The sequence below is a fragment of the Trachurus trachurus genome (assembly GCF_905171665.1).
Source record: "Trachurus trachurus genome assembly, chromosome: 24".
NCBI lineage: Eukaryota > Metazoa > Chordata > Actinopteri > Carangiformes > Carangidae > Trachurus > Trachurus trachurus.
In genome coordinates, this window is record NC_139910.1 from 27,554,566 (window position 1) to 27,570,153 (window position 15,588).

The window sequence follows — 15,588 nt, forward strand, 5'->3', positions numbered from 1 at the left end:
AGATTATTTCAAGGGACTGTCCAAAATACTGAGGACATTTCAAGACCTCTTCAATAAGATATTTACAAGATTAATGATACAAAGCGGCCAATCCAAGCAGCATACCAGTCGCTGAGTTGGCAGCTAAAAATAAACATAATATGTAGCCTTTTGTGTTACTACTGAAACAAAAAGAATGCTTAGAACATTATCCGAGGTATTTTTCCGGGCACGCGTCACGTGACCGACGTGCGCGCTCTCATTGGTCAGCTCCTTCTCCTGTTTATTTCCGGAAGTAAATTGTTGTGAGTGACAGTCATACTTTCCGTAAGCTGCTGTAACAAACGTCAAGTCTTCAGCGCCGCAGCGACAGGTAAAAGTTTAAACATCTGCGTCTCTAAACGATTCCAGAGCTTTTTATTTAGGTAGGCAGTCAGTCAGCTGCCTTACCGTTTCAACTAACATTTACGTTTTTGATGTAGCCTCTGTTAGCCGTTAGCTGTCGCCCTGCGTAGCTTACGTAATGGACTTTTGTCTAGAACAGACAGACACACGATTATTAATAAACACATCGTTCATTGTAGGCCAAAAGGCACACCAGGCGATTTGCATGAATTTATTGGCAACTTCGGGCGGGGCTGACGTGTTGTGTTTGTTGTTGGCGTGTCCAGACGTTTCGCCAGGGGCCGTATGAATGTAACGACGTTAGCCAAGATAACCCATTAGCTAGCTTGTTAACTTAATGCTGCCTAATCAATAACTAACTAAATGTATTAGCTACCCGGGAGGCTGTCCGTTCCGCTGTACCCATAGTGTGCCAGCAGCACCAGAAGGGTAACGTTAGCTCATTTAATAACTGCCTGTCATATTGTATCTTTAAACCCCCTGTAGGCGTGCCCTCATCCCAGGATGGCACATTGGTTTCACAGAAACCCACTGAAGGCAACAGCGCCTGTGTCGTTTAATTATTATGGAGTGGCCGGGAGCCCTGCTGCCAACAAGATATGCAAGTATGTTTATCTTCATTTGAATACACTGAGTGTCTAGTTTCATATCTAGTAAATTCTTTACCTTTTCTCATGACAGCATAAAAACCTCACCGGTGGCATGTTGCTGTCTTTATGACAAGCTGGCAATGTTTCCATTCTGATTACTCAAGTGATCTGTATAGTGTATAGTTATGTGCATGGGTTGATGACTGTTTGTTTTGACACATTCAGTGACCTTCGGACAGCTAGAGCCAGACTGCTGGAGATGTTCACCGATGTCACCTGCAACTCTGAGATGATGAAAAATGCCTCAGAAGCGTACTTCTCCCTCCTACAAGGTATGGTTACACACACTCCAACAAATCAACCTGTTATTCCACCTGCCTCTCTTGGAATTCAGTTATCGGGTTAATTTTCTGTCGGTGGTCAACACTGTACCTGGATTTACATGTGCTAGTGGAGGAGTATCTTAAAACAACCTTAGAGTTGTTATAAATAGGACTAACATTCATGTTAGCCTTTTGCTGTGTGTTAATGAAGCGCAGATATCTGTAGTAATAGATGCTGTAATATCAATATCTATGCTTCAACAAGAGGACACTATTAATTACTGAACATAAATAGAAAAAGATACAATTCACATCTTCGACTTATAAAATAACTATTGAAAGCTTGTCTCAGAAGTTGCCACCTCTTATGATCAGGATATGAATACTGTAATACCATTTTGATCGAAGTGTGTATAGTTTGTACCAGCAAATTACTAATTTCTGCCCTCATCATTTTTATAGATCATCAAAACGTTTCAAAGCATAGACTTATTCAATTACCAACTCAGTAACTCCAGATGACTCCAATGTGGTGACGCATTCATCAGACTGTTTAATTTGATGCCTAATCTGAATAATTGATGGAAAAGCAGTTTACGGAAAAGGTGGCACAACTGTGTTAACATGTAGCCTAACAATGTTAAATAACAATCACTTCACCAATGCACTGACATTCAGAAACGTTCACTTATGCAGTGTTGATTGTTGATGTCAGTATAAACACATATAAAACTCATGCTGCTCTGTTAAAAACATTGTTCAAATCTACAGAATCTGCATGACTCGGTGTTTCCTGAGATACCAAATGGGTCAGGCTGAGTTCTTGAAAGTGTATTTTTGAGTGCAGCCTTGAAGCTTTCACTCAATATAAACATCATGTAGCCTCAATTAGCAGACAGAAACAATAATGTACAATATATATCATAAAGTAACAGGGTTACAACCAACTTAATAATGTTAATAGTTCACATTTCTACTCTTACTGAGCATTGTCTTTGGATGTCAGGTTTTAACAGTAAATAATTCCTCTTTGTTTGTCTTCTAATGTTGCGTTGATTTCTTTTCTTTTATTTCTTTTGATTATTTTTGCACCTAACCAAGCTGCTTCTTTTCTACAAATTTGACTGTAACCTACAATAGGCTTTATCTCGTCCTTGGATGGAACAACTCAGGAGAACAAGATGAGGTTCATGCAGAACTTCAAGTGGACTGACACCTTACAAGGAAACACACCAAGGTAGAAAAATGAATTAATGAGGTCACAATAAATGATGATGCTCTGTTGGACTATATTTATACTGAGGAGTGTTTTCTAATTACATGTAAAGAATATTATAAACATTTGTGTATAAATAAGACAGTGTCATTTGATAAAGAGCTCTCTGACAGTGTAAAAAAAAGTGAAACTTTATGCAGAGCGGTTGCCTTGACGCTGTTGAAGTGTACCTAAGAAGCTGAGTGTCTGTCCTCACTTCCCCCCAGTGCCCAGCAGGACGCCGTCTTTGAACTGGTCTCCATGGCCTTCAATGTCGCCCTCTGGTACACCAAGTTTGCCTCGAGACTAGCAGGGAAAGAAAAGTATGTGATTGTTTGGTGTCTATTGTTGAATTCACTGATATTTAATTGGTCACATGTGAATTGATCAAATACTTTGGAAATGTGCTTCTCATATTATATATTTGTCACTGTCATGTTCTCCTGTTCAACAGCATAACAGAGCCAGAAGCAAAAGACGTTCACCGTAGCTTGAAGGTCGCAGCTGGAATATTCAAAAACCTTAAGGCAAGCTACACAGACAGACAGAAAACTCTTTCTCTTTATAAAGGCTCTGTGACCAATGGGCTCTTTGCACAGCTCCACTACTTCCCGAACTTAATGCTGCTCCTTTGTTTCCTGTCTTACATTATTGGACAAACTGATTAATCCAGATGTGTCTGACCACTGTGACTACTCAGACACACTTGGATTAATCAGTTTGTCCAATTATGTAAGACAAGAAACAAAGGTTCAGGAAGTAGTGGAGCTGTGCATAAAACCCATTCAATCAGTCTTTACTGATATGTGTTATTTGTAGAATTGTATTCTTCGTAAGAACTAAATATACACATTCTTTAAAAATGTATTTTACACTGACTCTGTTTGTGTGAATTATACCCCTTTCCCACTGGCCAAAAAACCCGTTTAAACCCGCTAACAATCGGCTTTTGGTGGCAGTGGGAAAGGCGCACCGAGCGGGTCGACGCGGGTCAAACGACTCGGCAAGCGACGCGGGTTAAAATCGCCTTTAATCGGCTCGGCTCCGAACGGCTTGCAGTGGGAACGCCAGACCCGCGTCAACCCGCTAATTTACGTGATGACACTGAACGTTACGTGTAGCTACGTCATCGCGCCGGTCGCGTCTCATATCACGTACCAAAACAAAGCTCTGCTCCGCTCTGCTCTCATCCGAGACTGGGATCAAAACATCAGAGAACACTGACCAAAAACGATAGAAAAAAAGAAAAGAAAAGAAGCGACAGTCTGTTTAACTGACGTGTTGTGCCGCGGACGTCCGTCATCCGGCCGCAGCAGACTCTCTGTCCTCCGCGGTCCTGGTGCTCCAGGTCAGCCAGCCAGAGAGTCTGCCTCGGCGGACGGACACTCCGCGGCGGGCGGCTGTGGCATGACTGTGTGTGTCTCTTGCACCGCGGATGAGAGCGGGGCGACTGGTTTATGCTCTGTCTGATCCCTCAGCGGGGGGTCAGACTCGGCTCATTTTGGTCAATGGGAAAGGGGCCAAATGCCGATTGTTAGCGGGTCGACCCGCGTTTAAAAAACCCGCGTCGACCCGCTAATTTTAGTGGGAAAACGGCTTTAGTCTTCTGAATTGATTTTGATTCGATATTTTCTGGTGGTTCAGACGATCATCAATAGATGTACAATATATCCATCACCAGCTAGATGATTCAAGGAGAGCACACACCAAATTTGACACCAAATTAGGTTCATTTTATGAAAGCCATGTGCCCTGTAGTAACCTGACACTTAACAAACAACTTGGTAAAAGCAGCTGGTGGATTGATAACATTACAATAACAAGGCTTCTTTTTAGTGTCAGTAGTGATATGAGGTGAGATGTGGGCTGCCAAACATTTTCAAGGCTTTCATGACGACCATGATGAGTTAAAAAAGTTTAGGAAACAGTGGGCTTGAGTTTGAAAAGTTGTAACAACAGCCTGAAACAACAATGTGTCCTGCTCCTTTACGTCCTTTGCAGCCCACAGACCTCAGTCAGAATAACACTACAGTGGCTTTTATTAAACACTTTTTTTTTTCTACAGGAGGTTCACATCCCTCGCCTCATCACCCCGGCTGAAAAGGGCAAAGACCTGGAGCCCAGAGTGATTGATGCCTATATCATCCAGTGCCAAGCAGAAGCACAGGAAGGTACGGTGGCCATATTCTAAACTGATACTTATTTTTAAACCATAGTTAGCATGTATCTGGTGTGCTCATTGTTTATTAGACATATTTTCCATCATGGGAATACATTTCTTTTCTCTCACTGTTTTTATCTGCCTCTTAATGACAGATAGTGTCTGTCTGAAATTCTTCTCTGTGGACATCTAAACATACTTTATCTTAACTTTTTTGTGTTGCTCAAGCCCAGATGTGTGTTTTTCTTTCAAATATCCATTGTGAGCTGCAATAACAAAACAGCACTTACACACTGACACAGTAGTGATCATGGTATCAGCCTGAAGGAGTGTTAATTATTTGTTTTTCAAAACCTGAGGGCGCCAATAGCAGATCTAAGTCCAAGGCAGAATGCTCGTTTAAGGCCCAATAAAGTTTTCTTATCCACTGCATCTCAAGACAATAATTGTGCTGCTACACTGGTGTTGTGTAGTGATGGCCAGATGCAGCCCCATGAAGCCTTGAAGCGCTTTCCATCCAAATGGTTTGAAAAAAGGTTAATTTCTCAAGGCTTCATGGATGTATTATATTGGCACAAACCCCCCTGCTGGTCAAAACCTTCATTGTCATTTCAACTCTTTGTGATGCCTCCTGGCTGTCTGTCTTGCAACAGTGTCAGAATGGGAATTATCACCACCAAGAATAGAAATAAAAACATCTTACTTTGATTTAATGTGGTTCACTCATCATTTATCTTTTGATTAAGGAATAATTAATGGTAACATAGGTCTATGTGAAAAAACTTGTCAGTAATATTTCAGTCAATGTTTAAATAATTCCAGTAGGACATGAGATATTTATTTAAAACTGTTTTCAAAAGATAGGCCTTGTGCTTATGAATACTAGGATGATGGTGTCTTTATTCATTTTGATTTAGAAACAATATTTTTTTTTACTGTGCTTGGAAATTGGCGAAACTCCAACACGAACAGTAACGAGAATTTTGCAGCGATCTATTGCGCTTTACACATCACTTCACTCGCGCTAAATGAAGCAAGCCTCGATTCACTCTTCATATGTTCATGTTCATGTGGATTTCTCGACACACGCTCCGAAGCCTCGGCTCAGTACGTCCCATCACTAGTTTATGTGCTTTTTTAGACACACTTAACATTTAGCATGTCAGCTCTGATATTACAAAGGATGGCAGAGAGGAAATACATGGGGGTCTTCACACACCAAGCAAGTGGTAACAGCAGATACTCATGTGGCTGATGACAATAACTAATCATTTATAATCATCTTTTTTACAGTGACAATTGCCAGAGCAATCGAACTGAAGCACAATGCCACACTCATCGCAGCGCTAGCATACGAAACGGCAAACTTCTATCAAAAAGCTGGTGAGAATGTTTTGCTCTGATGATCCTCATGTAAATCAGGTCTGTTACCAAAAACATTGTTGAAGCCATTTGCATTTTATAACAGGCTATTGAAAGTAGCTGTTTCTGTTTTCAGACCACACTCTGAACACCTTGGAGCCAGAGTGCAGCAGCAAGTGGAGGAAGTATCTTCAGCTCAAGCAGTACTTTTACATGGCTTATGTAAGCTTCAACATGTTTTCTTTGTGGATTCTAACATAACACTACTATAATATCTTTTACTTAGATAACTTATATTAACTAACTAACTTATACAACTTAACTAACTAACTTATATTATTATATTTACTATTAACTTGTATTTAACTTAACTTCCCCAAGTAGACATGTGCTTCTGATGGAGCCCTTTGTCATTTAAAATGATACTCCAGGTTTATGCAGCCTTCAGTTCCTCTGTGCTTATGGTTGTACTCATTCCTTGTGTTTGCAGGCATTCTGCTATCATGGACAGACACTGCTAGCAAGTGACAAGTGTGGTGAAGCTATAAGATCTCTTCAGGAAGCAGAAAAGTGTACGTATGTTTAAAAAAAAAGAGTCCTTTCCCCTTATTGCTGCCATATGACGTAATACACAAGGCAACAGTGTTGGGACACCCAGACACTTAGGACAGCAGAACAGTTCATGTTATTGAGCAGTTTAGTTACACTGCTGGTAAATCAGAATGCAAGTTGTCCCTTTTAAACTGACTGGTGTTATAATAAATACACAATAAAGTGAGAATAATAGATACAATATTAATAACAGCAATAATGTGAAACGGTGGAGAACTGGGTTTTGTGGAAATAAAAACTACATTTATGGAATCACCAGTGAAATCTCATGAATTCAATTTAAAAGTTTGTTTATTTACCACAAAATGAGGTTGAAAATGTTTGTTTTTTTAAATTCTACTGCACAAATGCAATGTTTCACTTGCATCAGTTCAACACTTGATTTGGCTTGATGCATTTCCTGTTGTCCAGATGTTAGAAAGCAGATGATTGGCTTATTGAGGCGAGGGGGCAGGACATGTTTCCAACTTTCCACATAACACCACAGCTCCTCCTCCCTCGTCTCTCCTCTTACACGTGTGTGTCTGTGTGCTGATGAAAATGTGTATGTGCAGATATTGGAGTGAGTCCTTGTCTGTGGTTTGTGCAGTTATCTACAACGGCAAACACACAACGCTGACAATAATACGCTCATTGTGTCAGATCACTGAAGGCACAAGTCATGTGACACAAGTGTTTGTTGTGTACAGCATGTAATCATGAATGTGTGTATTGTGAAGTTGAGTGTTATCTTCTGCAAAATAGCTTCCATTCAGTAAATGCATCCAATGAGTTTAAGGAGAAGAGCAGTCGGTCTGAGGGATCAGAGATGATGGGGTCATGACACAGATGTTTCCTCTGTGTTTGTTTCCTGTGTGTTGCTACTTCCCTAGATTTCTCCTGTGTTAACATGAAGACGTCTCTGTTTAGGTTACTCCCGTGCCGAGGTGCAGTGTAAAGAGTATCGTCAGACCAAAGGCCCGGGCACCACAGCCAAACCATCAGAGCAGCTGTTCTTCCTCAAACTGGGCGGCCTCATTAAAAACACACTGGAGAAGTGCCAGAGAGAAAATGGCTTCATGTGAGTGAGTCAGGGCACATGCATGCATTCACACTCGGCATATCAGTATCTCTGACAAAACAGCAACCACAGCCATATTTTAAGAACTTGTGACTTTTGTATTTCACCACTAAGAAGCTTGTTTGTTTTATTTTTATTTTTGAATGCTATCCGATCATTTCACCACCAGATGTGATAGATTTTGTTTCATATAGTATATCAACTTATCTGAAAATCATATTTTCCGATTAACACAATGAAATCATCACTGTCTTAGTAAGAGCTGCTGTAAACACTGGCTGACTGTTGTCAGTTAACGGGGTAGTTCAATATTTTGGTATTGTCCCTTTATCTATGAAAAGTGCTATATAAATTAAACTTACTTACTTCAAAATTTTGGTATTGTCCCATTGCCATAATCTCTATGGTCATAGCAGTAGGTTCGTTACCTTTATTTGTCAGTGCAAGCTATTTTTAGAACGGCGGAGCAGAGCCGTGAGCTGCTCAGAGCTACGCTACGGAGGCTCATGGGATTTCTTGGTTTCCTTCATCAAACTCATCAAATAAACAATCCAACAACTCCAAAATGCTCTAATGGACAAGTTGTGACCTGCACATTCACCACGCTATGAGATAACACAACGTTACCAGACAGAGTTGTTTTCAAGGGAAATTCATGCAAAACCGCTGATGCACGTTCTGCGCGTTTTGGAGTTGTTGGATTGTGTATTTGGTGAGTTTGATGAGGGAAACCAAGAAATCCCATGAGCCTCCGTAGCGTAGCCTGTAGCGTAGCGTAGCTCTGCTCCACCGTGCTCTGCTCCACCGTACTAAAAATAGCTTGCACCGACAAATAAAGGTAATGAACCTACTCCTAAATCTATAGGGATTATGGCAATGGGCCAATTTGCCAAAATGTTGAACTATCCCTTTAACGCTAGTTGTAGTAACAGTATCTCTTTCCACTCAGGCTGCATCCAATATTTCAGTTTTCATTTCAACGCCATTTTAAAATAAAAACAATCCCTGTCAACATGACCATTGTGGCTCAGTAACAGAAACTACACCGTGTGTGCCTGCCGGTGTGAACGGAGCGGATCATCTACTCTGCTCTTCCTGGTTCATTGCTTTTTTTTGTAACTGACCAACGTCAAAGACAGTTGTGGTGTTCAGTGCAAGTCTGAACTGCCTGCAGCTGGTGGCAAAGACAACACAGGCAGTAACAGTTATAAGTTCTTATTCATCTTGCCTTCACCAAGGCTGATAAGACCCAATCAGGGAGTGACCATGACCCTACATCCTGGTTTCAGAAATGTCCGTTTTTGGCTGCAGCTACAACAGAACTCCTGAATGTTCACACTAAACTGTGGTCAGCGGTGTATGTACTCTTCCCTAGTTGTAACAGCCTTTTAAATCGCAACTGGACATATTTCCTCAGATACTTCCACAAGGTCCCAGCTGAGCCGCCCCAGCTGGAGTTGAAGGCCAGCTACGGCCTGGCTGAGCCAATCGTGTTTGAGCTGCCGCCTCTCAGCGAGCAGTGCACTGCAGAAGTCTACGCCACCTTTGACCTGACTAAGGGAGCCAAAAATGACAAGGTACAGCAGCTCATTTCTGAACACAAACATGAAAACAAAACACTCGAAATGAAGTAAGATGACTAATGATTAATAACTCTAATGTAAATCGGAGGTTTGTTGTTTGATATGGATGTTATTGTTGCTATGACTTCAGGCCAAACCTAAGGAGGAGGAGGTGAAACCAATCAAGGAGCCGGATTTGAAGCCTCAGAAGGACACAGGCTGCGTCGTCTCCTAAACTTTCCAAACCTTATTTTGAAGCCTCATCCTTCAGTACCATCATACTTCCCTCCTGTTCCTTCCTTCATAGCAAAATGTATATTTTTTGTGACATTAATCCATGGTGTTTTACATTTATGCTGAAACCTGTATTGTATTTGGGTATAACAACCATTATCATTGCACTTAAGCCAGAGCCAGTTAAACATCATAGTGTGTGGCCAGACCATCAAAACAGCTCACATCTATGACTTCTATAACACAAACATCATGTCCATAAGGTGAACCTGAAACTGGCCTTTCAGGTTTTGTAATAAGGTCCTGATCTTGAAAACGCCTTATGGGTAATGTAGTTCTATTAATGGTGCCTTTGGCTGCAGGGGAAACCTGTTCACTGTGTCTCCAACACAAGTGTCTGGGTTTTGGCACTGGCCTGATGATAGGATGATTCACGCAACAGAAATTGACATGTTAAACATACTGAATGACCTCAGGACATGGATCCAAAGTAAGAAGACAGACAGATTTTTATACTGAATATTCAGCACTACATAGACTATGAATCAGCTATCTGGAAAGAGTAAATATAGTAAGTGTAGTCACACAATCACCCTGTAAGCTAAAATAATTCTATCTCACCTGAGATTTGTTCAGAACTTCCCAATTACAGAACAAGACTGCATGTGTTATTGCTGGTGCGGGTTTGTTTTTAGCTGTAGCAGTTTACAATCAATATATAATTTAGCTCACGACATATGTACCGTAGTTCTTTTTTTTTGTTTTTTTTTGTTTTTACATCTCAGCAGTTTTCTACTTTGACTACGGTAGAATCATTGTTTTAGCGTGATGGTTTCCATTTAGGAATATTATCCCAGGTAGGTTTTAATTCATTTCTTTTTCTTCTGTAGTGATTAGTGTTTAATTGATGACTTAAAACACTTTAACAACTGCAGCGTACAACTCTACAATTTGAGTCATGTTTTTCGGTGATGTCGATTTTCATTGTTTCTGTGGATACATCAGAGTAGCCACTGATATACATACTCAGTGCTTTCTCTTGTAAACCGTTCAGTTGCTGAGAGTGCTGTTGTCAGTAGTTGACACAATGTATGTGCAGATGTACATGTACTGAGTGTTATCCTCTTCCTTAAAGATCAGGGCAGCATGAAACACACCAGACGGCTGCTCCGACTGCTTCACAGACGTTGCTCGTATTGTCAAAGCTCTGCTACCTAATGTAGTTGCATCAGATGAAGGATAACTATCAATTGCTGGAAACTTGTATAAATTGTAATATACAACTCACATGTATTCATACTCCATATCCCCACATATACTTAGCTGAGCTAGACTTGTGGAAAGCGGAGCTTACCTTCACACTGAATTTCTCTATTGCACATTGTATTCAGTTGTGCAAGGATGTCAGTTAAGACACTTCTCTCCTCCTTGTGGACTGGTTTGGTTTTAACTGGCATGTTAACACCTTTAGTGGACCAGAGGTCGCTCTTTATTCTTTAAAAGACAACTGTATTTAAAAGAGTGTATTGAATCATCATTACAGTGTACACTCCTGTAGCTCATTACTCACCCTCTAATGGTGTCTGTCATGTAAAATGTATTTCAGATGATATTAAACCAGTCATAAAACTCCATCCTCCCCTGTCTGTCTTTGCATATGACTATTGATTATTATGGTACATAATTATTAAGATAGTGGAAGTATCATCCATTCTGTTAATAGGCTGGAGAAGCTCTAGGTTTTATCACTTGTTTTGTGTTTTCTTTGTCTTCTTGGTGTTGTGTTGTTCGGTATGTGCAAAAGACTTCGACAAAACCTGGTAGTAGCATTTTGTATACAACGCAATCAACACACTTTACCAATAAGGATATGACACATGTGCCATGTCCCTCCTGTAATGCAGTATGGGAGAAAAGTGTACGTCACTTTGCTACTGTGAATACACCAATCAAAGTCTGATCAGAATGTGTGTGTATAGATTTGGGACCTGGTTATGAGCTTTTAAATCACAGGAAGGGTCCACTGTAAATATGTAGGATTGGAGCCAATACTGGGCACAGGTCTCAGCTTCTCCTACTTGTAACGTTTTTTGTCAGAAATCTCCATAAAAGTAGGATACAAAATGACTGGAGTGGCTGTTTGAAGATTACAAACTAATTCTAATGCATTGTTGTTTTTTTCTTGTAGCTTCATTCTCTTATTTTCCTGTAAAAATTCAAAGCATTGACACAGATTTTCTTAATCCAGTTTCCAGCTGCTTTCATCTGTGACATAACTGACAGAATAGAGTAACCAGATACATATAGTGAATACAAAGAACCAGCAAGTGGGGGTCCATTTATGCCAGGTAGCTGTTGGACACTTTACACCAGCTATGTCTGTTAATCCGCAGGGGAAATACTTCATTTTAGTATTGCAGATGTAGGTGTGAGACGCGAAACTGTGTTAAACATGTTTATTTTTACGAAAATGCACAGTGAGTGAATACTAGAAAAATATTTGGGATCATGCAGATAAAGTTGGCAATAAACCTTGACATTCTACACACTGCAACAAGCCCAGCCCCTTTCGTCCCAAGAATGAAACTGGTTGCATTAAAGTGACAGCTCTCCCAACAACTTGCCTGTGATAAGGTTTGCACTGCTGTGTGTTGTGTGTCTCAGGTTTCAAGACTAATCCTGCATCCTGTAGTTGTTTTTTCTAATCCCAACAGAGTCACAGTGGACGGACACACTACAGTTAACCTGTGATGTGAGAGGGAGAAGCTACAGTGCTGCATTGGAGCGCCAAACAAAGACCTAAAATACCTTGAGAATGAACAACCAGGAAGTAAGTGTTGTAATAATGAGGCAAAGATAAACAGAGATGTTAGCTTAGGTTGTGTTTAGCAACATGCCAGTGAGGGTGTATGTTAACTTTCAACAGCTTTTTGTGACCAGTCATCGCTAAATTGTCTGGTATGTTCAGTTTATTAAAAAGTAACATGCTGCTGGACATACTGTAGTTAATGACCAATCCAGTTTACGTCTGGGGTATGAAAGAAAGTCCAAATGAAAGTTCACATAAAACCTGTTCAATCTGCCAGGTAGAAGACACTCAGGAGACAGACTTCTCCAGTTCTGTCCCATCCAGACAGAAGAAGATCATCCACTTCTCCAGTGGTGAAACTCTGGAGGAGGAAGACAGTGAGGAGGAAGAGGAGCAGTCGTCAAAAAGACCTCCCTTCAGAGAACCTACACAGAGGGTGAGAGATAGGCTATTTTAAGGCAGAAGATGGATGTTAGATGTTAGGGAGCAGACATACATTGTTTTTTTCTTTCTGTTTCTTCTTTCTTAGACTAGATTTTCATTCAAAAATGTGGCCATCCTAGTTGGGAGGATTTCACTGCTAGGTATGTCACAATTAAATGTATTAAAAGCACAATAAAAGTTATTTCATCTATTTAGTTAGATAATCTCATTGAGTTTCCATGTCATTTGTTTCATAAATTAGCTTGTGATTTCCTTGGAGAGAGACTAGCTGGTGCACTTGGACTGAACGCAGCCAAATACCAGTACGCAATAGATCAATATCAGCATGATCACAAGGTAATGGAAAATTCAACTGCAACAAAACAAGTATTCTGAAAAAGGTAAATTCCTTTTTCTCCCATAGTGTGGTCTAAGGGAGAAAAAGGGAAGAAATGACTGTAATGAGACTGTTTTGGGGAAAGTGCTTAGTTTCTTGCGTTTCACTCTTTTTATTTCCTCTACCTCTCTCAGAAAACAAGTTGCCAAACCACAAATGATCAAATGGAGGGACAGACAGAGGCAATCCACCTCTCTCCTGGCCTGGATGAGAGTTGTTATGGAGCTACCAGTGCACAACACCCTGCTGATGCCCAGGATGAGAAACATATGAGCAGCAAAGGATACCACAACACAAGCTACCAAGCAGACTAAGACTGTTTGAAATAAAAGTTATAATTAAAAAAAAGGAGAGTTGTGATTTAATGTGCAAGTCAACTGTGAAACGAATGCTTTCTGATTTCTTCTTTTCTGGGAACTGAATCGTAGGCAACTGGACTTGTATTTGTCTGGGAAGACGTTTCTCCTCTGATCCAAGGGGCTTCATGGTTCCTACGCAACAAGTCTAGTCCACACTTGTTGCCTGTCCCAATATGCACACTCGATCACACTTACACACTTGGGCACTTGGCGTGCGCGTTCATGTTCTTAGTTTCAAATGCGCAAGTGTGTCCCATTTCTCCAACGGGTAAAGTGCAAATCAACACGCTGCACTTTCAGTCTTAAAGTAAGACCGCATCCGAGCGGTATTTGGCCAAGTATAAATCCCACGGGAGCGTGCCTATGTTCCCTCAGCCCTATGTTCCCACTGGACTCTCTCTACCTATCTGGACTCTATCTATCTGGCCTGTCTAGCATCTACCGGGTCTTTTTACTAAACTTAACCAACTCCTTTCTTCATTGCCTAAACCCAACCAATGGTGGGACCAAAGGGCTGTGGGAACATAGGGCCTAATTTTCAGTGACAACAAAAGTTAGACATGTGGGAACATAGGGCTGAGGGAACATAGGGCTGTGGGAACATAGGAATGACCCCAATCCCACAATGCACCACGGTGAAGTCCGCCATCACCGGGAGCCACAAGCCCATTTAGGAAATGTGATTGAATTAATCCCAATAAAATGAAATTAACTTTCTATCTCATAATTATGACTTTTAATGTCATATTTTATATTCATCATGCTGTGTTCATGTTTTTATTTTTTCGTTTTTCTTGTTTGTTTTATTTACTCACGGAGTTGGGCTTTTATGATCTGAATCTTGCGCATAGAGAAACTTTAGGAGTAGATGAGACTATCCAGCAGCACTGTTTATTAAAACTGTTGCTGTGCTGTGCTGTGCTGTCTGTGTGTGTGTGTGTGTGTGTGTGTGTGTGTGTGTTTGTGTGTTTGTGTGTCGTAGTTGTGCTACTGTGCGCAATGGCACAGGCTGCACTTGTCAAGTGTGTCCCGATTGCTTTTAAATCTCCCCCAACACGCTTGGCCACTTAATCCATGCTTGTACATTATGTAAATATACGTTCCACCGGCAAAACGTCACCAAAGTGTGTGCGTGACCAAGCGCACTGAGCCAAGTGTGGAGAAATGGGACAGCCCCAGTGTTTCGCTCTGCCGTGTCGAACATGGCGGCCGGGTCACAAACGATCTCATTTTACAGTTAAACAACACACTAAAGTATGTTTCTGAAAACATTTGAAGGGGGAAATGTGTAGTGCAGTAACAGAATCTTGATTCATATTTGATCAACACCGCCTAGTTTGATAGTTTGAACGGAGTTTCGGGAGCCGGCTGCATGCGTCACGGACCCACCGCGCGGCCGGGTCTCAATGAATGGGATCCGTCTACTTGACGTCCGTTGCCGCAGATGGTGTAGGCTACTTGTTGCGTACGAACTGATGAAGTCTTGGATAGCGAAACGTCTTCCCACTTCCCAGACAAATACAGCAGTTGAAAAGAACAATGACCTGGATGAATGAGAATATCCATAGACATTCTGATTTCTTCGTAATAGCATGGTAATAAAGCTGTACCAAAAAAAAAAAGTACCTGTACAATCTGGTTTTTCAGAGAATATGCACACCCGAGGAAAACATCGATCTTATTTGTGAAAGAGTAGAAAAGATTTTCATTGCCGACGAGGATGGGATTCGAACCCACGCGTGCAGAGCACAATGGATTAGCAGTCCATCGCCTTAACCACTCGGCCACCTCGTCTAGTGCCCCCTACCTGTAGTAGACCCAATATGACTAAATGCAAGATTGTGACTAGTTTTTACATTATATGAGAGCTCAGGAACTGTACCGCAACGTCTGAGATAGTCACCATTTGTTTTCAGACTCACAGCTTCGTGAGCAGCCCGTGCTAATGTGCTAACAGGCCAAGCTAACGTTAGCTGCTAAGCTACGTCACATGTCCGCTCCACCGCTGCTTAAAACAGTACGAAACACAACACGTCAGCTCGTTTTAGTTATGTTGG

At 41.1% G+C, this 15,588-nt stretch overlaps 2 protein-coding genes across 2 annotated transcripts; both read left to right on the forward strand.

Annotated features, from left to right (window-relative positions):
• The first annotated feature begins 259 nt into the window (after nt 1-259).
• On the forward strand, nt 260-11,171 carry brox (BRO1 domain and CAAX motif containing). The gene is made up of 13 exons (XM_084000331.1): nt 260-352; nt 871-989; nt 1,200-1,306; nt 2,438-2,534; nt 2,780-2,875; nt 3,007-3,079; nt 4,618-4,723; nt 6,007-6,096; nt 6,212-6,297; nt 6,566-6,647; nt 7,597-7,747; nt 9,165-9,324; nt 9,461-11,171. Exons 2-13 carry the CDS (start codon nt 889-891, stop codon nt 9,542-9,544), a joined length of 1,233 nt encoding a protein of 410 aa, XP_083856457.1. The 5' UTR covers nt 260-352; nt 871-888; the 3' UTR covers nt 9,545-11,171.
• Nucleotides 11,172-12,177: 1,006 nt separating this feature from the next.
• On the forward strand, nt 12,178-13,486 carry LOC311007564 (protein FAM177B; the record flags this gene model as incomplete). Its single annotated transcript, XM_084000801.1, has 5 exons — nt 12,178-12,373; nt 12,630-12,788; nt 12,882-12,936; nt 13,038-13,132; nt 13,307-13,486. Exons 1-5 carry the CDS (start codon nt 12,359-12,361, stop codon nt 13,484-13,486), a joined length of 504 nt encoding a protein of 167 aa, XP_083856927.1. The 5' UTR covers nt 12,178-12,358.
• Between the last annotated feature and the right edge of the window lie 2,102 nt (nt 13,487-15,588).

What these genes read in the sequence shown, in the direction of transcription:
- brox (XM_084000331.1), top strand. Translation starts at nt 889, where the DNA reads ATGGCACATTGGTTTCACAGAAACCCACTGAAGGCAACAGCGCCTGTG. An exon ending in GCTGCCAACAAGATATGCAA is followed by an intron (nt 990 to 1,199) that starts GTATGTTTATCT and finishes TGACACATTCAG; the next exon opens with TGACCTTCGGACAGCTAGAG. An exon ending in CAGAGAGAAAATGGCTTCAT is followed by an intron (nt 7,748 to 9,164) that starts GTGAGTGAGTCA and finishes ATATTTCCTCAG; the next exon opens with ATACTTCCACAAGGTCCCAG.